We start from the raw sequence: 22,077 nt of genomic DNA, 5'->3' as shown, positions 1-22,077 counted from the left end.
CCTCCAGCACTGGTCTGGGTTGCCTTGAGTATCTGGGAATGGAACCACTGCTCCCAGAGACTGACTGCCTCGTTTAAGCAGGCACTTAAACAACTGAGCTAATGAGCGGGCCCCCTCTGTGGCTATGTAAAAGACAAAATCAGAAGTCCACAGAGTACAGAACTAGCATCTGTACCTATCCCTATCTTAGAGAGATTTATCTCCTACCAGAGCATACAGTTCAGCAGAAACTAAACATAGAAAAGCATGTAATACTTCTGCACTTAGTGTTCAAAAGCACAAAGTCAAAACTTGCCAAATAATTTTGTGAGTATAAAGACTATAAATAATTGATTTGTTGATCTGGATAAGCCAGCTAATTGTGCCATCACTTACACCAAGAAAACACCAAAGAGTAGATATATCAAAATGTTTGGTGATTTTAGTTTGTCATTAAGTTAGTCTCCTTATTTTTGTCAGTCTAGTTCTTCCTGTGTTATTGACAGCATATCTGTATATACAGACAAATCTAAAATGTCATAAACACACACAGATTAAAGCATATGTGAGATCAAACCACGCTGGGCCACACCACCTCCCTGGGCCTCACCCAGTGCCTGCTGCACAGCAGTTGAAATAATGGTTGAATATTGTTTGAACGAATACATAAAAAATGACTTGCTGAAACGGCCTTCAACTATCACACCTTGGATTGGCTTCATATACATGTCTGGTGTCTTCAATCTACCTGATACATACAACCAAATGTTCCCATAGCACATTAGCATTTTCACTGCTCTTTCACAGATAATATGTTATTGCATTTTTATAATTTTCCTTAAAAAGTTATGGAATGGAAAATAGAGCTTCAATGTAGCAAATATTTCCCAAGGGTTACAAACCCAGTAAATAGCAGAACTAAATTAAAAACTTGCTTTCTCAGTTAGCTTATTTAAGGCGTGGTTTTCATTTTAAACTTTTGAGTCATAGGTTGGGAAAAAGGGAACCCCTGCAACTATGACTCAGAAGGGGCTACTATTTCTAAAGAAGATCTTTTGGTCCCACAGAAAGTCTTCAAGGAATAGAATGTTCACATAGCAAGTAAAAAGTAAATGTCACAGCACAGAGGGAAAGCTGGTCTGACAATGATTATAGGTCAGAGCCCGATGATGCAACTGAAGAAATAAACTGGGACTCACCATAATTTCAAAATTAAAAGTGAGACAGAAATACAAGAAGTAAGCAGCAAGGTCTGTTAGGCTGAAAAAGACAGAAAGGGGTACCTAGGAATTTGAACACCATGACAATCTAGGTTTAAATGCACTTGTTTGAAGTAGGGGATGGAGTGAGTCAATCTTGGCTGAAGCTGCCTCACTAGGAATAGGGAAAGCCACATCTGCTGGGACTCACAGAGACAGAAGGGTGGAAGTGGACCCTTGTTACCTGAGGCAAAGCATACACTGACTCCCCAGGGAAAACCTATGACCTGTCAGTCTGTCTCTGGGTATCAAGGCTTGAAATGCTGTGTAGAGGACCTGGCTGGCTCTGCCAATGAGCTGGAGAAGAGAAAGCCACTCAAGGGACAAGGCCAGCTGTGCTTTAAACAGCCTTAGAGGTTGATGGATAGCAATGCAAAGTAAAAACAGGAAAGTATCCGTAGACAATACGAAAATACTAGTGATTATAATCTTCTCAGAGACAGTAAAATTACTATTCGTAAGTTTGAAGCAAAAAGTAAAATAAGAACATAGAGACATGAAAAAGTAGTACTTGACAATAAAATACAAATTAATTTGTAAAACTGAACAAAAAAGAACATATTCTATACAAAGCACTAATTACAAGAATGTTACTTAAGATATTCCTAAGCAATGTAAATCAATAATATGTCTAAAAGGAAATCCGGAAGATAACATAGAGTGTGCTGAAGATGGTTTATTCAAAGAAATTGGCCCGGTGTTCTAAAACAGAAGAAAGTCACATGTTGTAGGCAAAAAGAGCTCTGCATCTTCTAAGAGATGTAAAATGATAAATTAATCTGGACCTAGTTGCACTGCAGTGAAACTGTTGATCAACAAAGAAAAAAGAAATTCTATAAAAGTTTCCAGAAAAAGTCATAAAACATTGTCACATACGCAAATAATAGTTTTTAAATGATTTTCAAATTGACAATTCTCTAGAGAAAGTTACCAAAGGAAAAGATAGACATGGTTTAAGAAGCACCAAAGTAAAAATTAGAACATAATCACAGGTAAGACAAAAATTAAAAAGATAAGAATATGATTTTATCATCAATATAGTGCATTTTGTTTGAAAATTAAGATAAAACATAATTTACAGCTATTCAAAAAAGAAACAAAAAATCTCCTGATGAGTCTTTTTTTTTTTTTTTTTAAGTTGAGAAGGATTTTTTGGATGGGTGGAGGCTGGCTCAGGCTGCCGTAAGGGCTGGTCTGGAATGGGATGTGGAGTTGGGGATCCAACAGCGGTCCCCTGCGCCTGACTGGGTTTGCCCAAGCAGGCACTTAAGCAACTGAGCTAACCCTCAAGCCCCCGATCAGTCTTATAAATCAATAAAAGGGTTAAAATTGTGGTTTAAAAGTATTAGTACTAGTAAGAACCTCAACCTTGCATGATTCAAATGGTATTCCAAGAATTGTACCAGACAGTAAGAAGAGGGAGGTATCCACAGTTCATTGAAAACAAAAAACAGGGGCCTGCAAAGTAGCTCAGAGGGCTAGAGTGCCTGCTTGGGCAAGCTTAGGCAAGCACAGTGGCCGTGGTTGGATCCCTATTACCACATGCCTGCCAGCCCTGCCCCCAGGTGTGCTGAGCCAGAGACAGAGCCCAGGCCTAGTGGCATACGCCTGTCCTACCAGTGCTGGGGAGGCTAAAAGCAGGAGGATCACCACGATCCGAGCTGCTCAGTGAGACCCTGAAACAACCAAACCCATTTAAAAAAAATAAAAAACAGAAATGTTGGTAGAAAAACTTAAAAAGAAGCCTGAGAAAAAGAACTTATATACTAATCTAACTGAAAAATGAAACTATTTTCAAAAATCATTAAAATAGCAAATCAAAACTGTGAGTATATAAAAAGATTACAAATGAGTTGGATTTATCATAGAAATATGCTTTGTAATAGAAAGTATGGTTAAATATTAGTAAATTTTTTAATGTCATTCATCATACTGACAGATTTAAGTGAATAAATTAGAATGCCATCTTAAGAGATGCATAAAAAGTATTCAGTGTAATTTAACAAACAAGCATTATGAAAGGTACCAGAAAATGTGATACAGAAGTGAAAAGTATGTTCATAGTGATAACTCATTCTCACGGGGAGAAACTGGAAAACTTCTTTCAAAATTAAAGAACAAAATAAAAATTCTTATTATCAGTTCTATTATTCTTATATGGCATTGTATAGCTAGTGTAATATAGCAAGAGAAGTTTTTGAGTGTTATTTTTATAGAAAATTGAAAATAATCTACATATAATTTATTAGAAGTTATGTAGTTTAACAGAAGACTTGACTTGACCAATGACACAAAAAATGCATTTTATATATCTATAAATTGATCATTAACCATAAAAATCATAATCATAAAGTTCATAAGATAGAAAAGACCAAAGCTAACAAAAATGTACAAGAAGACTTGTATGAATAAATTGATCAGAATTTATTGAAAGACTTTAAATAAATGAAGTAAGAAAATGTATTACCATCTAACATCTACTCTCCATATATACACATATATATGTAAAATTTCTAGGATTTATTTCTGAAATTTGATAGTTCGATTCTAAAATTCATATAGATTATCAAAAAAAAAAAAAAATCAAGGGCTGGCCAGATAGCTCAGTAGATAAAAAACCTTCTTAGGCAGGTCCAATCCCCAGCACGTTGTGCCAACCCCGGGGGTGCTGAGGCAGCGAATGAGAGTGGGTGTTGTGGCACATGCCTGTAATCCCAGTGCGTGGGAGGCTGAAAGCAGGAGGATCACTGCTAGTCTGAGCTTAGGGAGACCCTGTACCAAATCATTAAAAAAAAAATCAAAAGAATTAAGAAGTAATATGGCCAAATAAATATCAAGATTTATTATAATCTGAGTTTGTGATTTAAAAACATGATCAATGGATTGTAAAGGGAGCCTGTAGGCAAATTAATGTATATATGAAGTTCACTTTAAAATATAGGTTTCACTACAGGTCATCCACAGGGAAAAGGCACTACATGATAAATAGTACTGGGAGAACTTGGTGTACATATGAAAAATAAATAAAATTAAAAATTTCCCATCACTCATGTATACAAGTATATACATAGGCCAGGGAGATAGCTTGGTGGCTTAAGTACCTGCTTGGCAAGTGTAAGGACTCAGGTTCAATCCCTGATACAGCATGCCATGCTGCCATGCCAGCCACCGAAAGTGGGCATAGTGGCATACACCTGTAATCTCAGCACTGGGGAGGCTGAGACAAGAGGATCACTAAGAATCCAAGTAGCATAGTGAGACCCTGTACCCCTCAAAAAAAGTATATACAAAAAAGTCTGGATGAATTAAGTAATTAAATGTGAAAAAGGAAAACTTTATAACATTTAGAAGAAAAGAAAACATAGATTACCTTTAAAAGTATAATAGAAGCCCTCTCATAAAGGAGGAGTAATATATTCAAAATACTAAGAAATGCTAAGAATGAGAGTAAACACAGGTATAAGTACTAGAAGACAGAAAACACACCCATCACTAGAGCAGTGAGGAGATGTGCTCATTGTTAGCTTTTTCATTCTAACTGGAAATCTAAACATAGAATTTGTATTTTATAATTTTTAAAAATTGATGAAATTCTCTAAAGTCAGCAATAATAGGGTAGATGGGCTTTTAAATGGAAATTTAAAGTATATGAAAGTCTTCAATGTTCTAGAAGAGAGTAAAGGTACTGGAAAATCTCTACAATTATTAGAGAAGAAATAGCTGTGTATATTAAAACCTTGGGCAATGTTCAAAGTGTAGAAATAGCTCTGAGCTATGGAATAACATTTTGTGCAAGTATTTGCTTTAGTCCATGAAATGCAAGCTTTTCTATGCAAAGTCACTAGTTCCCTTTCTACATTCCAGTCTCTTTTAGTGAGAGGATGAAAGTTAAATACTTTTTAGAAGATGTTCATCAAAGCTATCTTTTTTCCAAAAAATAACTCTGCCAGTTTTTAAAACCTAAACATAATATGTGTATTTTTCAATTCCTTATAAATATAATAACAAAACATAGAAGAAGTCCCTTTAAAGTAAAAAAGTGAGACTACCACTATTTATAATGTACCAACAATCCTAGCCAATGCTATAAGTGAAGAAAAATAAATTAAAATAGTTGAACTACAGGACAAAATTTGTATTATCTGTAGATGATATATTTTCTGAATAGAAAACCTAAACAAATGTACAAAACCATTATTTGAATAAAAGCAGAGCCTGACTACAGGATTAAAAAATATATACAAAATCCAATAGCAACAGTAACAAAATTTAAAAGTATCTTATTACAGTAAGAAAAATTGGAGTAGATATAGACAAATTTAATAGCATGTGAAAGAAAACATGAATTATAAAATGCTTTAAAGTATGTAAAAGACCTGAATAAAACAACAAAGATCTCTATTCAAAACAAGAAATGCAAGGTCCTAAAAATTTGAACTGAACTTGTTTAATGCACAAAAGCAATTCAATTTCTATCAACATCTACACAGAAGTTCTTTCCCAAAGAAGTTTTTAAAGGAATTTTCCAAAACTGATTCAAAGCACCAGGCGGATAAGCAAAATGAGGAGAATTCTAAACCTTATGTTAATGAAGAAGAAAATTGGATTTGTTAATGAATTGAACATGGGAGAAGAGAAAGATAGAACAAAAAAAAAAAAAAAGCACAGTGGACTGACCTTCTGGGCTCAATAACTAATCAGTGCATCCTTCACAAGGAAAGCTAATAAATGGCAGCTATTTCTAAACAAAATCCAAGAACGCAACCTGCTTGCAGTAAGCCAAGCAATCTCTACTGAGCGTGGCCACCTCATTGCCACCTACGCGAGCACTAGGATGTTGAGGTCACCTGGCACCAGGGAAGAGATCTACAGGGCTATGACACAGATACACCAGTGAGGGTCTGGACCGCATGGCTCTGGGGACTCTCACCAGCTCAGAAAGTTGAGACTTTTAAGATCTGCCACGAGCTACTCCAGGAGTTTTCACTGATATTCTGCAGCATGGACTATCTCTTAGAAATTTCTACTTCAGAGTTGATAATGTGCTTGCCAAAGAAAATGGATTCAGGGATTAGAGAAAGTTTGAAAAAATTCAGTCTCAGGAATAGAGAAAGTTTGACAATGAGGCAAAAAAAAAATAAGACCCAAAGGACAGTGAAAACATATAGGTCTCAGTTGTGCCTGCTTTATCGTGTGACAATTTGGAAGATAATAAAACACCAGCTCTTCCTCTCTTTTTTTTTTCCACAGATAAGATGTAAATCAGGAGAGATTTCAGGTGCATTCGTGAAAAGTTCTTCAAGTGGAACGCCTTCCTGTTGCCTCTTTGAGCCTTATAGACACACTGAAGGAGGAAGAAAGCGATTTGTACCTGTTTGGAGAATTTGATATTACTGCAAAGGTAATTGTGTGGCTCTTGATAATTTAGAGTCATCATATTTCATCTTCAAGGGCTATCGCAATTCTTCACATAACTCTTTATTCTACTACTCCACATTCAAGGATGAAAAAACGGATCTTATTGTATAAATTGAATTACCTTTAAATCCTGCATCTTTGCTTCAAGTTCTGCTTTCCGGAGAATCACTGTTCCATTAAGAGTCTCTATCCTGTTTAAAGGAGAAAAAAAGGTGAGGGGTAAATAACATGAGTGATTCATTTAAACAAGTGCCACCCTCATTTGTACTACACCTGGAGCACTAAGTATTCTCAAAATAGAACATAACTGTTATATCCTTTATGGGACTTCAAATATGTGGTCAAAGCCAAATGTGACAATTTTAAGAGAGAAAAAAATGGAGGAAAATTCCCCTGAAAGAGTGAATTAAAAGATGCCAGCTAATCTGTAAGCTGTTACTCAGTATATACAAGACTATAGATATGATAACAGTGGTTGCTCTGTGCCAGACTCTGTTCTTGTGGGGACAGACTGGATCTTCCTGTTCATTTGGAAGAATATCAGGTATCTACTATCTGTTGGACTCTAGCCACTGTGCTGCTGACAAAGCATGCAACAAGAAAAGCAACAGGCTTGAGGAACTTAACTCCCCTAAGAGTGGAATCAATGCCCTATTTCTTAAAAGAGGGAAAAAATCATTTTCTCCCTAGGTTTCTGGAAGGCTTTACTTCTGCCAATTGTCCTATAATTTTGGAAAAATAACAAACAGAACCAAAACTACTGTAAATTAACAATTGTCATATGACTCTTCTTGGACCTTTAGACTACAAACTTTAATCCTAGAATTATCAATTGAATAGCGTTCTTTTATTCCTACACAAAACACATTCTAAAAATATAAGAACCGCATCCCGAGCCATTTATTTTGTGAGCCCAAGTTAAAGACCTTTATCCTGACCACTAGAGCATCAATATGAATATGATAGCATATTTCAGCTGTGAATCACAGTGAAGTTTTTTTTTTTTAATATTGGCTCAAATTCCTTCAAGACATGGTTAAGTACAGAGAACAATTTTCCATTTCTAATAACTTTCTATCTGAGGCAGTGAGATGGAAGCAAACCAAAATTCGGTCTGCTTTCTCATTAGCGCAAAATTGATCCCCTGAGCTAGTATAGAGCAGACCCTTGCCAATCTGTGTCACCAGAAATCTTCATGTTGATCCAGCCTGTCCAGCGATGGATATGGTCCTCACCCATGTGGAGCATGCCTTTCTGACTCTTTGCTCACTAGCATTACTGTCAGACTCTGTATGGCTCTTACTTTCTGGATTTAGGTTTTGTTCATTTTGGAGGAAGACTGCTGCTATCTCCTAAACACATAGGAAGCAGAAAACTGAACTCTGTTTTGCACTAGTTGTCTTCAAAGCAATTCACATAAGCACACAAAATACACTTGCAAGAATCACTGAAGAGTGTGCAACTCTTGGCAGCTTACTATGAGCAGCTACAAGTGAAAAAGATGGTAACATCAAGAGCAGAGGAACAATCCAGACCTCTCATTCACTATTTGGGTCACCTTAGCTAAGCCTTCTTTGCCTACCCTCAGGCACATCATCTATAAATAGGAATGAAACTAACCCTGCAAAATAGCTGTGAGCAATGAGTGAAATGATGTAAGATCCATCTCATTCAGTAAAACACCTAAACTCCTTGGCATAACTGATGGACCTATGATCCATTCCCAAGCCAACACTCTGTCTCCATTTCTTACTCTCTTCTCCCTTATCCACCAGCTACCAGTTACAGTGGATTTCTCTCTGCTCCTGGAATGTGCTAAGCCATTTTGAGAGCTCTGAGACCTTTCTCTTCACCTTAAATGCTCTTACAGGAGTTCTGATCATCATCCCTTCTCCCATTTAGTCTCATTGCAACTTCACTTCCTCAGAGAACACTTCAAACACCTGAGCTAAATCATCAACCCTCTTTCTCAATGTTCTCCCCATTCCCCTGTGCATTTTCATCACAGAAGTTATCCATAACTGAGATACTAAATTTCCTTACTTTTTAGCCTTTTGTTAGCTATCTCTTCCTAGTTATTGGAACACTTAGAAGAGTCTTTACTTTTGTTTTCTGAATCTATCCTAGAACAAAAACAGTATTTTCTCAGTAAATATCATTTTAATGAATGAGTGAATTCCATTTTTCACTATGCATTAATTTTTTGTTAGATTCTAGGCATGTTCTGGTGTTTAGCCAAAAGCTGTCTACTTTTATTGTTAGGGCATTCTGGACTCTCTGAATGGGTTTCCCTGTCTGTCTCTCTCATTTAGACTCTTCAAATTTTGTGAAAGGGAAAGGGACCATGAGATGGATGGGAAGATCAAAGGGTACGGAAGGGAGTGAAGAAAGAATTAAGACATGTTACATACACATACAAGAAATGTAGTCTAGTGTACCACAAATATGTATTAATAAAAAAATAAAAGTTCAAAAAAGCCCATGAGCCCATGAGCAAGCCCAAAAAAGTCTAGTTGAGGAGCCCATGTCTTACTGAGTTTGGAATATTGGTGCATGAGAGTATATGTGTTTTAGAGAAGGGAGGGCAGAGCAAACTTTAATAAATAACTTTGTTTCCTAGAAATAGAACAGTAAAGAACAAAAATGAATGGCTTGTAGCATGAAAGGAAAAAAATTCAGCTCTGTGACCTTCCATTTGTTTTAGCAGCAAAATTATATCAGCCCTAAAATTGGACCAGTCTCTCTAAGCCCAAAAAGAATGTATGGCTGTTGAACAAAATTTGACATGAAAAATGTGCTTGTAGATGCTGCTTCTACCACAAAGATCTTGGGGCTATTGATACCACTGACGTGATATATTGACAGTATGTTTCATTCAACCTTAAAAAAAAAAGAAGGAAATGATAAAAATGTTTGCTCCCCCTTGAAAGTTTGAGTCCTGCTGCCTTTGTTATCCCTGAACAAAAGATCTTTTCATCTTTTCAGCAGGTAGAGAGACCATAGCACCTCTGAGTCCCACAAGACTGAACCAGTAATTACCTTAGCAGGTTTCCTGATGCTCTGATCAGGTCAACCACCTGCTTGTGGGAAAAGCCTTCTGTGCTCACACCATTGATATTTGCAAGGACATCACCTGGGAAACACCAAGAAAAATGAAAGTTACATTGATTAAAAATGGTCACTGTCCTGGTTTAACATGAGTGCTCATGTAGGTTGGTTAAGTAACCCCTCCTGATTCATACATGAAACAGACAAGCTCCAAGCCCTAGAAACAGTCAAGAAAATCCAAAGCAGTAACCAGGTCCTGACCCTCAGTATCACTCAGTTTTCCTTCCTTAGCATGAGCAAAGTAGATTACCGGCTTGCAGGCCAGCGCAGTGAGCAGGACTGTCCTCCTGGATTTTGCAGATAAGAGTGCACATTTCCAAGGAGCAAAGGTTCTGGTTCTGGAGTCGGTAGGTCTATAAAGTTTAAGGGAATACAGAGTTACTCTTGGAAAACACTCAAAATATATTTGTCAAAATATAAAATTTTGTCAATTATCATGAAGTGGTTTAATAGATGAATGCAAAGAACAATTTTGAAAGTCTTTCCTGACTATAAATTGCATCAAAGATGCTAGTGTTTTTATTTGATCAACAGCCAACTCCATCCAGAAAACAAACAAACATCTGGCACAAGGATGAGAGTGGCTCAAGATTTTTTATGTTCAAGTCTAAGAGATCACCTGGTGTTATCATTTTTACATAATAAAAAAATTAAATTTCTTATATTCCAAAGGGACAAGACAGTGCTGGACAAAAGCAAAGGAAGAAAGCTTTACGTGGTTCTTGCAAACTAAAATACTCATCACAGAAGAGGATACAATGTATGCACCAGCAAGAGAGATTTACCTACAAGGATTACATTAAATCAGTTCTGCAAGCAGTGATAATCTGTTCTGCATTTATTCAAAAGAACTGTAATTGACCCAATTACTTTCATTTCTGAGCTCTCCACTGTGTCTGCCCCACATTTCCACTGGTTCATCCGTCACAAAACTAAATTAGAAAGAGTTATGCTTCACCTCCTGCCTCACTTTAGCACAAACAGCTTAGTGGTTGCAGGTTTTTGTTTTTCAAATTGTTCACTACACACAGTGTCCCAGTAATCCCAAACAAACACTTTTTCTTTAATGTGTTTGTAATAAGAACGAGTTCCATTTATAATCAAGATCAGGGTTTGGGGGAGATTTGAAGACATCAGATCCCTAAAATCAGCTGCTTTCTGATGTAGAAATTAGTGTCCAGTGGTCATTCCTTTTCATTCTATCACCCCAAGTCAGTCACGTGCAAGTAACTTGGATCTGTCAACCAAAGGGATTTCTTCTCAATTCACAAGGCAGTAGACTTCCTCTATCTTAAAGACAGAAGCACTTTCAAAGATTATGTAATACACTGTCCATGTTATCAGAGCTCTTTGACAGCCTGCCAGAGGCCTCAGTACAGCCCAGATCATTCTAGACATGAAGGATGGTCCAATTTATGGGGTTCATGAACCAAATCTATAACTGGCCCTCTCTGGAAACCACTGCCTTAATCGTTCTAGTTAGTGGTGAGGCTCTCCCCTCTGGTACGTCAAATAGAGGTCATCAAGAGAAGGACAGCACAGAGGAAGGAACTGATTATATAACAGGCACCTGCATCTGTCCACATAGTTATAAATTTGGTATTAGAGAGAAGAAAAACAGAAGCCCCATAGTTACAGAGAGAAGTATTTAGTGTAGGCTTCTCATAAGGGGTGTAAAACTAGCACCCATGGAGAAACAGAGAGGAGAGTGGATCTGGTCTCTTCTAGCATGTCACTCATCTGATTGACTAGGACATAAATATGAATTCACATACGATGCACAATATGAATACATGAACTCTAATCTGGTCTGTAAAAAGTCCCCCAAAACATTCACGCTATTTGTTGACTTCCTGCTTCGCTGATTGAATACACACGAGCTATGAAGCATTAGCTCATGCTAGTCTAGAAGGGCGTAATGTTCTGTGGCCTGTTGCATTTCTTGTTTTTAGCGGCAACTGCTACACATCTCTGAGACTTACTCTCCTTTAAAAAGAAGCAATCAGAATTCATCTGCAACAAGATGGTGTCTTACATGAACTGGGAATGGAGGTAAAGTTCTACAATCTGAAAGATTTTTACCAATTACTGTGGCAAATCATGAATTTCACCCAATCTAAAAGCAGTAGAGCTCAAAAAGGAGAAGTAATCTTCTATCTCCCTATAGCCTTCTCCTGGTTCATATTGGTTTTTTTTCTTTACTCATAAAACATGTTATACTTAGCAGCTTCCTGTCCCTGATCTTAAAATAAACACTGAGTTTCTAACTGTGGGCTGATATCACACCAAAGGCCTCTGCAAGCAGCACAAAACTTAATCTCAAGTGTAGTATAAGAATATGATTATGTAAAACACATCTAAAATGAATGCATGTTACAGAAAAAAAAATATTTAAAGGATTACTTTGCACTCTAATTAAATTAGAATTCATTTGACCTAATTCACTATCTTTACAAATATACTCATGAAAACACAGTTAATAAGAGATGAAACTGTTAGGTGTCTACATGGACACCCATAAAGACTGTTAAAAATTTCATACATCATTAAGCAATCTTCAAGTAGAGCCAAGTTTTAAGTGTTTCAAATAATAATTATAAAATATCATCATTAGAAATAGAGGTAAAAATTTCTCATTAGAATGATAATTACTGTCCTGTATGAAAAGTAACTGCACCTATAAATGAACACATATATTCCATATACATAGTTTTAAATATTTCTTAAATACTAAAGCTTTAGAGCTATTATATGGCATCATAACGTAAATATACAAAGTACATCCAAAATGCAAGCATGTAAAATTGCACATCTATAAAAACTGTTTAACTCTCCTAAGACCTGGTTGAGATCAATCATTTCCAACCAGTCTGTGCCTCATGACTGAAAGGCAACTTAGCACAAGGAGCTGAGACTACCCCAGTAGTAATATTTTATCAGCATCACTGTTTGCTTTCCTTCAACCCGGTGGCAAACTACTCTAAGCCTCTACACTGAATGAAGTTCACAATCTCCATCACTCACTAATGCTAATTCATCATCCTTTCAGTATTCCAACTATTTTCCTTGGAAGTCTGGAAGATGTGAAAACTGCCAACCTGAATTTCAAATCCAAATGTTCCATTGTCCGGCTTTTCCACAGTTACAAGCTTTCTGTAATGGAAAAATAAAATTATTAAACTGCATGAAAAATAAGGTATCACATTTGGCACACATATATCATTTAAAAAAAACTATCACAATTAAAAATATCTAATGTTTATGTATAAAGATTGATCAGAATTACAGTGAGTGCTTAATTTTTTTTAGTTTATTACAATAAAAGACACATTGCCATAAATCTCCCTAAAAATAATCCCCTTGCTTGCCATTCACTTATCCTGTCATTCTTGCCAGCTTCTGAAGCATTTCTAGAAGTCTCTTTCATAACTGTCTTTATGATATGTGATTAAAATTATAGTAAATGCTACTGCCAAGTGCCATCCAATGGAAAGGTGGGCTCGTAAAAGTGTTACAGTTTGTCCCCATCTACCTTGTTCACCAGATCTGGCACCATGCTAATTCTAGTTCTTCTCAAAACAAAATGTCCATGAAAGACAAAAGTTTTGAATAGATTCAGCACACTGAGACAGCCACATCTGCACAAATAAAGACCCAGAAGATTCCAGGTCTGTTCCAGGAAGTTACTATTCCAGGAAGAACAGTAGGATCCGTGTGTTGGAACTGAGGTGGAATATTTTGAGAATTAATAGCAATGTATCTTTTACTGTAATACACTTTCAAATTTTCAATATTTACTTTACTTTTATCATACTTAATAAATTATAGTGTGTATGTGTAAGTATTATCAATAGTCTGGGGAGCTTTCTTGGTTTAAAAAAAAAGAATAAGTGAATTTTTTTACCTTTGAGACCAGCAAAAATCACCCAAAGAACTTGATCTAGTCAAAGCAAGCTAAAAAAATAATAAAAGTACACAGTTATTTCAAGGTCCTTCAGATATATCTACAAACTATTGTAAGTCACAAAAGACTTGGTTCTTCATCACTTTCCTTGGCTCAGCTCCTGGAAAGTTTCTACATAAAGGCAGTAATTCCCATTTTCTAGTGATAGCAAAGAGGCAGAGTTGGCCACAGGAACTTTCAGGCATTTAGCTGGAAGTTAGGTTAGGAAAGCACTGGTTGTAGGGAACTGTGGCAGAAGAGTTCATGCAATGCGCCAGACCCCAGGGTTTTCAAAGAACACTTCATTTCCAGTCTGCATTAAAAAGAGCCTCTGAAGATGAACCACAATAACTTACCATCGCACTGAATTCCAAAGAAAGTGACATCCATGGAATTGCATGAAACCCAGGTACTCAAATACCTAATAGCTTTTGGAGTTTCTCATGAAATGACTGTATTTATTGTAATAGTTCAATGTTCCTGATTTTAGCAGGATAAAATAATCTCTCCAGAACCAGCACACATACATAAGCATAATTCAGGTGAAACTAAGGACTCAAAACCTCAACTTTGTTTATGATTTGTTTTTGCAGTAGCTATATAAGGATGGAATGAGATTTTCAGGCAAGAAAATAAAGGCTCTAAGAATGATCCCAATAGTATAACTAATATCATCTTCACCAGATGCACATTTTAGATAAAATCATACAAACATAAACAATCAGTGTGCCATCTACCATTGTACATAGAAAAGAAGTCAACACAAGACAGACCCTTGTTATTTAGGGTATTGTTTGTAGATGCTTTTGTTTTGTTTGTCTAAGAAATGTTATTTAGCCCTTCTTTGAATGCTGCTCAAGGGCCCTTAACATAAGCTTGTACTACTAGCTAAATCATGATTTGTTTTTGTTTTGTTGTGGTTTGGGAATTTTTTTAATCATTTATTTATTTGATACAGGGTCACCCTACACAGCTCAGACTCTAGTGATCTTCCTGCCTCAGCCTCCCCAGTGCTGGGATTATAGGAGTAAACCCCAGGCCTGGTTTCAAGTCTGGTAGGGCTTGCCTGGGGTTCTGGGACTGACACGGCATTGGGTGCCAGGGAAGAACCCAGGTCCTCAAGTTTGCCAGGCAGGTTCTTAGACCACTGAGCTATCTCCTCATCCTCTAAATCACAGTGTTTAACTGTCAGCTTAACATGGTTAGTATAGGTAATCAAAATATGTAGTAACAGATCCATACATAGTCCAAATGAATAAAAATAAAATTAGAGAATAAAAATCAGAAGTAGAAAAATGCACAGAAGAAAAAAATGCAGATGTGATGAGTTACACAGAAGCCTACACAGAATTTGAATTACCAGGTACCAAATGCCAGCAATCTCACAAATTTTCTAGGATGTCCTATTATTAAGACTTCGCCATGCTGGGGAGTTAGCTCAGTGGTACACGAACTTGCCTTGCAAGCACAAGGTCCTAAGTTCAATTCCAGATGCCAAAAAGAAAAAAAAAAAAAAAGAGTTCAGCCAAATTTCAGTGAAGTTAATTTAATTGGAAAGGTGAGCTCATGTGACAGACGTGACATAAAGTAACCATGTTTCTTGCTTTTGTCAGTTGCAGGTCGAAATTCATTAATATCACCTTGAATACTGAAACAGACCCAAAAGCATTCTCTAGACTTGTTAAGAGCATCCACTTTTGCTTTATCAGGACTAACTAGGGCTATTTTAAGGTTTATGTCAATATACCTTGGTACCTTATATGTGTAAGCAAGGATGGGGACTATTCAGTTACTTTAGTAGACTGTCTTTTTGTGAAAGAGAGCAATAAAATCATGTTCTGGAGCATGCTTAATCCTGGCATTCTATTGTGTTCATGTGTTCTTTTGTCTCTTTTCATCATTGACATCTGGCTTTTCCTTCATCCTTAATTCAAACTGTAAGATCCTTAGTTCAGCCTATTTAATTATGTCATATACAATAATGACCAGGGTTTATATTTTAAGATATTATTCTTATAATCAGTATTTATTCTGTTATTCAAATATTCATAAATATGGAGTTCTATATGTATACATACATTGCATATTTATATGAAAGGCATATTTGATCAAATACTTTACTTTTGTACATATTCATGTGTATGCTTCGGGCTTCTTCGGAATGTCTGTTTTATATTTTACCTCAGGGCCTACCACGGGTCCTAGAACAGTGTGGGAACATAAAAAGTGTAAGACAGACAGACAGAAATAAAGTGCTAAGCAACAACCGAAGCAAGTGAATGGTGATGGGAGACCCAAGTTCAGGTATTCAAGTTTGGAGAAAAAAAATATATGCTAAGACATTCTTTAACTTTGTTCTTCTGTAAGTTATACATTCTTAGGAAAAACAAAGTAATCACAAAAACGCTTAAATCTCAACAGATTTGAACATATAAAAATGAAAGGAAAGAAACAGAAAAGGGAAAAATATACAAAAATAACAACTAGAAAAAAGACAAAGAGAAAAAAAAAAGTAAGCTAAGTTCATGACTATTAAATGAATAAATGATGGCATGAATTAAGAAATTGTTATTAACATTTTTAGTCTTGGCTATTTAAATGACATTTTCCTAAACCTACAATTAACAATGATAGAGATTCTACATTTCTTCCAATTTTTCTTCTAAATAAAGGTCACTTCTATAGTTTTAAATCTAAAGTATTTAAATCCTTAAAAGTGATCAGAGTCCTCTAGGGGTAAGAAAATGTCCTTCTCTTTTACCTTGTAACCTTTCTATCTAACTAACTGACTAAAGATGAAAATATTTTCCTAACAACATGAGAAATAATGTAGATATTCAGCTCTTTGGCATGACTCATTTGATTTATCAGTAACAAAAACATCAGGCAAGGTCAAATTACAAATTGCTTTCCATTCTGCGTCAGCCGCAAAGTTACTTTTGACATCTAATATATAATTAAAAGAAATTTAAATAAATTAGGCATCATCAAGTTATTTGACATGGGCCATATCTTGACACATAAACTCTTTGCTTTTGATCTGGGCTGTCAGACTGAGGTGACCCAAATATCCTCAGGATTCAGCTTAGCTCACCCACAAGACTACGGTGCCTAATGACAAGAAGTGTGTATGTGGTCTTCTTAAAGGTCTTGCACTTTAGAAGTTTATCCTAAGGTGAGCGATACTATCTAAAAATGAGACCAGAGGAGTTAATATTCCCCTGACAACCCTCCCAGCCACAGCCTTTTCTCGGAGCTCTGGTGCTGGCACCAAAAAGCATGAATGAGGAACTGGTGTGCAGTTCCCAGCATATGCTGGCAACAGCTGTCTTTTATTACACATTATCTAATATGAGAAATCTAGGTTTGCAATTTGGCAGACTTGCAAACTACACATTCAGTTACGACTGCTGAATAGACAAAGCTCCTTAACTCCTCTCTAGCCACTAAATATAATGATGGCTGAGGTTGAATTTAGGACTGTTCTGTTTTTACTCAGATGACATAAAAGAATGGGCATTAATATTCAAAATGTAATTTCTCCTGCTAAGCAAGGGATTCCCAAGTCTCTCTTAGGGAGAAACCAAGACCCAGCATTTCTCCCGTCAGTTTGCAGAAGTTAGGGAAATTTGTAGCAAAGCCAGAGAGTTAGCTGGCCTTGGAGAAGCTCCAAGTTCAAAACTGGAGCTTTTTCTGATGCTGAGTTGCACAGTGACTTCCTTGTTCCCATTCTGTGTACACATTTACAGAAAGAGCTGGAGGTGGGAAAGGGGACTATGCTGTCTCCCAGGGTGGGGCAGGGTGATAGTGGGCAGGGTGTGACGGGGCGGAGTGGGGGAGTGGTTTTTTTAATTTTTTAAAATTGTTTCAAATGCCTCAAAATTCACTGCTCTGCCCTCCCTGCCTCACCTTCACTCTCCATCTGACCCATGGTCGGAGCCCTCCCCCACTCTAAGTGAGGCACACTCAGATGGTTCGTCTCCCAGACTATTCAGAAACAGCAAAATGATGCAGTCAGACTCAATTCCTCATGTTGAAAATTCCTTAAAGAACTTACATAGAACATTGTCCCTTCCCAAGAAGGACTACTCATAGGTATGTGGGCCTCTTTTTCAAGAAAACTTGTCAGATATTGCCCTAAGCATGCCACTCTGTAATTGAAAGAATATTTTTCAAGTTGCTTTGGAATGAAGTGGACACAGTTTTCTACCCAAAACATGATGACGTGGTCAAAGCCTTTGATCTAGGTAGGACACCCTTGGTAGGTACAGAGCCTGGATGTGCTAAAATCAGAGAAAGACCCTGTAGACCAAAACCCAACCAAAAATATCCCTGGCACAAACTTTAGAACAAATTTCATATTTGAATTCATCTGTGCAGTCAGCCTTCCAGGAGCTGCCTATTCAGTAATAACTGCATCATAGAAAAAAAAAAAATAGGAGAGGAGAGTAGATTAGTGGCACCACCAGTACACAGGTGAACTTCATACCTGTGAGTCAGGTTTCTGCTTCTCATTCCAGCAGTTAATGAAAACTACTTTCCAAAAGCAACCTACCCCTCATGAAGTGGGTAGTCAGACACAGGTGCTACTTTTCTGGCTTCATCACATTTTAAAAGACTGTCCTTATTTCCTTCTATCTCTTTCCTACAATTTTCAATTGTAGAAATTCTCTCTCCTAAGACTATACTTAAAATGAGTCCTTCTGAAATGTCCAGCATTTTCTACAAATGCAGCTATTGAAATAATATTCACACTCAGAAATCCATTTTTAAACAATTTTCAGTGTAAACACCCAACTGTTTCTGAGGAGTAATGTGAAACTAGAGAATAACCAGATAGAGCTTTGCAGAAACCAAAGCCAGCAATAACGAGAAGTATGAATCATTGACGTCAATCCTCGAAGTGCTGAAAATAACAGGAGGCAGAAGCACACCTGCTTGTAGGATTGCCTCGCAGGGATCCTGTTGCCTGCCATTCAGTCTATGCCAAAAGGGTGATTATTTTCCAAAATTCAGTTATAGGAAGTGAATGTCCATTTGGAACGAAATGTGATAAACTTGAATTAAGTTTCATTGATGATGATTGCATCGAATCAGAAGTATCATGTTTAAAGAGTTTTCCCTTGCTTTTATAAAAGAAATTTTTACATCAGGCAGTAGAGAAATCTATCAGTTGATTTAATGTGAGAGAAAGAAGAACTAAAAGAGGTAACTGCTTAAATTCACTAGTATGAGATGTTTGTGTACATGTTTGCATGTATGTGTCTGCTACCTGTATGCACACATATTTCATATGCCTGAATTTTTCTTATTGTCTTCCTTTAACAATCAGCTTCTCCTACTAAATAACTTTGTAACTCACACCAACTTCAGTTAGGCTTACAACCTCCATCCTCACTGCCTGTGATACTCAAATCTCTCTGTTTCATTTCCATTGCTTCATTTCCTTTTTCTCCAACTACTGCAAAAGTTCCTCCCTCAACAGTAGGCTTCACTCACCAATGCAGCCCATTTCTCAAATAAGGTTCAATATTTCTACGGGATCTATTTCAAATGGATCCAGTGGCCCTTTGTGCTGGTCAAATTAGTCAGCTCTCTGTACCCTCAACAACTGTATCCGTTGATTCAAACAACCACACATTGAAAATAATCAATTGACAAAGATTTTATCTTATAGATAAAATAAGAAACTCATACTAATACGTACAGACATTCTTGCCATTATTCTAAACAATTAAATTGGGTGACTATATGATAACACTCACATCATATTAGACATTCAATGCTGTCTAGACATGGCTTAAGAGTACCCAAGATGATGCGTGCAGTTTATATGCAGGCACCAGGCTATGTTGTAATAGTCTTGAGCATCCATGCATTTTTTACTATCCTTGCAGGGTCCTGGCACTGACCCCTTGTAGATCCCAAAGAAACTGTCTGCTTTCTCTAGGGAAGCTGCTCAAATTTTTTTCAAAGCAACCTGCTCTGGAGTCTCCTCTCACCTCCTACACATGCACTGGGTCTTCCTGACACACCATTGTGCTCTTATACCCAGGAGCACCAGGTACTAAGCTCAGCATTAATTACTCCCCTGCTCTGGAATACTAAAGAGACTTCAAAGTTATATTCAAAAACCAGGTTACTTAGAAGTGGGTATTTATATCCTTTTATGTGCTCATACTGCCTCCTGAATTATAAACTCTCTCTCTCTCTCTCTCTCTCTCTCTCTCTCTCTCTCTCTCTCTCTCTTCCTTCTCCCCATGGGAAACGTGCTCTTCCAATCTTCTACCTCCTAAAAGAAGCAGGATGTCTAATGTGTTGTAGGTGCTCTGAAACTGTCTTTTCCACTGAAATGCCAAAATGTAGAAGTAGATAAAATGAGTAAAGTTTCAGTTGCAGAGGACAGCATGAAAAGTTCCCACCCTGATTCAAAACTTAAAATATTGCTTGAGTAATAGCTATTTTACCAAAACAATGAAATCATAGCTTTACCAAATGAGCCATATTTACTCTGATAGCTTTTTGAAAAATAGAAAGCAGAGTGACTGCCCTATATCTCAAAACAATAAAGATGTTGGTATTTCTCATGCGACTTTGTTTTCAGACAGGCTGTAAGTTGGTAGAAATGTTCATCATTATGTCAAACTTTTGAACATAAATTTACTTTGGATTCAGAAATATCAATACCCTAAAATATGGCAAATTATGTTCTTATTTTAAGTGTGGAAACTATTAATGAGGCAGCCTTATAAATCACTGAAAAATTACTATAGATCTCTAGTCTTAAAATCAGAAGGATTCAGAGGAGCACCTGATATACACCCAAAACTTCAGGGCAAAATTCATCTTTTAAAGCAATTCTAAATGTTTTCTGAATATGTGCTGTATCTAAAGTCAAATCTACACTTAGAATTGATACAGGTATGTAATCAAGAACTAAAGAGGTAGTATGGTTTGCTTTTTGCATAGAAATTGAAAAGTAAAATCTGAATAAATTTAGTTATATATGGATTTCTTTTCAATGTGCTCTCCCCCCCCCCAGAGAAATACTGTGCAATAAATTTTTAAAGTAACATAATGTAGCCTTTGCTGACCACATGCTGCCTGTCGGTCCTGGCATTAGACACTGCGTATTTCCACATTTGAGCTGTGTGCGAGCCCAACAAGGGTGCTTCTATTATTGTCTTCATTTTAGATAAAAGGAAACTGAATGTTAAAAAGACAAGTGACTTACTCAGGACCCCACAGCTAGCAAGTGGCTTGGTGCTCCCTCTGGCACACATCCATCCAAAACATTCCTGATCCAGGAGCAAGAGGTGTTGGCTACTGTCAGCAAAATTTGCCCTCGAGGAAAAGTATTTTCTCTGGACTAAGAATTAAAATGACCATCAAAGCCAGAGAGTGCAGGTGGGAAGAAAAGAAGCAATGAGAATAAGGGGAGAAAAAGATCAATGATTCTCATGTAAGCCATCTGTATTTATGTTATGTGCAGCAATTTTCATTTTACCTGAGCACCTCTTTAAATGAGAAAGACAACTGAGTTTTGCCTTGTTAAAAAGAAAAACGTGTGTTTGATGCTAGTGTCAAATCTCTGGACTGATCCACTGGTTTCCAGCATCTCTCCCCCTTCCCTCCACTCCCAGCGACTAAGTCCAAATCTCTAAAGTAACATTTTTTTACCTTGAAGTCAGACAGACACCACTCTGGTCTCAAGAGAACATGAGTACGAAATAGCAAGCATACCTGCTTCCGTCCCCGAGGCAGAGTCGCCACTGTGTCTGCCAGCACTTGAATCCTCCTGTTGTCGTCCATCGTGAGACTGCTCAAGAGTGAGGGTAAGGAGCTATATGCAGGACCAGGGCAGTAGTCCACCAAGTTGCCATTGCTGCTCTGCTGCAGAAGCCTTTGCAAAGACATCGTGAGGCAAGATTACTCCATCTGGCACATGGTTGAGTGGCCTTGCAGGAGTGGGGAGCTAAATGCACACCGCTCTGACGGGGATCAGAAGTAGCAGAGCAGAAAGAGCCCACGTGACTTCTGTGGTTTGAGGTACTTGTTACACAAACGCTATCTTTCAGTTCGCCCTCTTTACTCACTGCTAAAAAAAAAAAGAACAACTCCTGAGGGAAACTCAAGTTAATTTTTTACAATTAAAAAAAATCGGTTTTTTTCTCCCTCCAACAGCCAGAACTTATATACTTTTATGCTTCATGGCTATTTATGTTCAAAATACCATCTGCCATTTTTTTAAGGAAAAAAATAAAACCACACAACTTCCCCAGTTCTGCCATTTATTTCCCATCCATTTTCTTATTTAACATTAGCAGTGTGAGGCAGAAGCCAGGATGTGCCAACGGTTTCTGTGACTAT

The 22,077-nt window shown here is 37.1% G+C and overlaps 1 protein-coding gene across 1 annotated transcript in view; it reads right to left on the bottom strand.

Annotated features, from left to right (window-relative positions):
* The window catches only part of Cytip (cytohesin 1 interacting protein), a 94,326-nt gene that overhangs the window by 6,925 nt on the left and 65,324 nt on the right, over nt 1-22,077 (bottom strand). The window contains exons 3-8 of the mRNA XM_004629909.2: nt 21,451-21,805; nt 13,669-13,718; nt 12,863-12,917; nt 10,015-10,117; nt 9,696-9,789; nt 6,778-6,847 (exon numbers count right to left, since the gene is read on the bottom strand). Coding sequence (XP_004629966.1) covers nt 6,778-6,847; nt 9,696-9,789; nt 10,015-10,117; nt 12,863-12,917; nt 13,669-13,718; nt 21,451-21,624 — 546 coding nt within the window. The 5' untranslated portion in view covers nt 21,625-21,805. The remainder of the gene's footprint in view (nt 1-6,777; nt 6,848-9,695; nt 9,790-10,014; nt 10,118-12,862; nt 12,918-13,668; nt 13,719-21,450; nt 21,806-22,077) is intronic.

The sequence above is a fragment of the Octodon degus genome, unplaced genomic scaffold, assembly GCF_000260255.1.
Source record: "Octodon degus isolate 3935 unplaced genomic scaffold, OctDeg1.0 scaffold00032, whole genome shotgun sequence".
In the NCBI taxonomy this organism is placed as follows: Eukaryota; Metazoa; Chordata; class Mammalia; order Rodentia; family Octodontidae; genus Octodon; species Octodon degus.
This window is presented reverse-complemented; position numbering and strand designations above follow the sequence as displayed.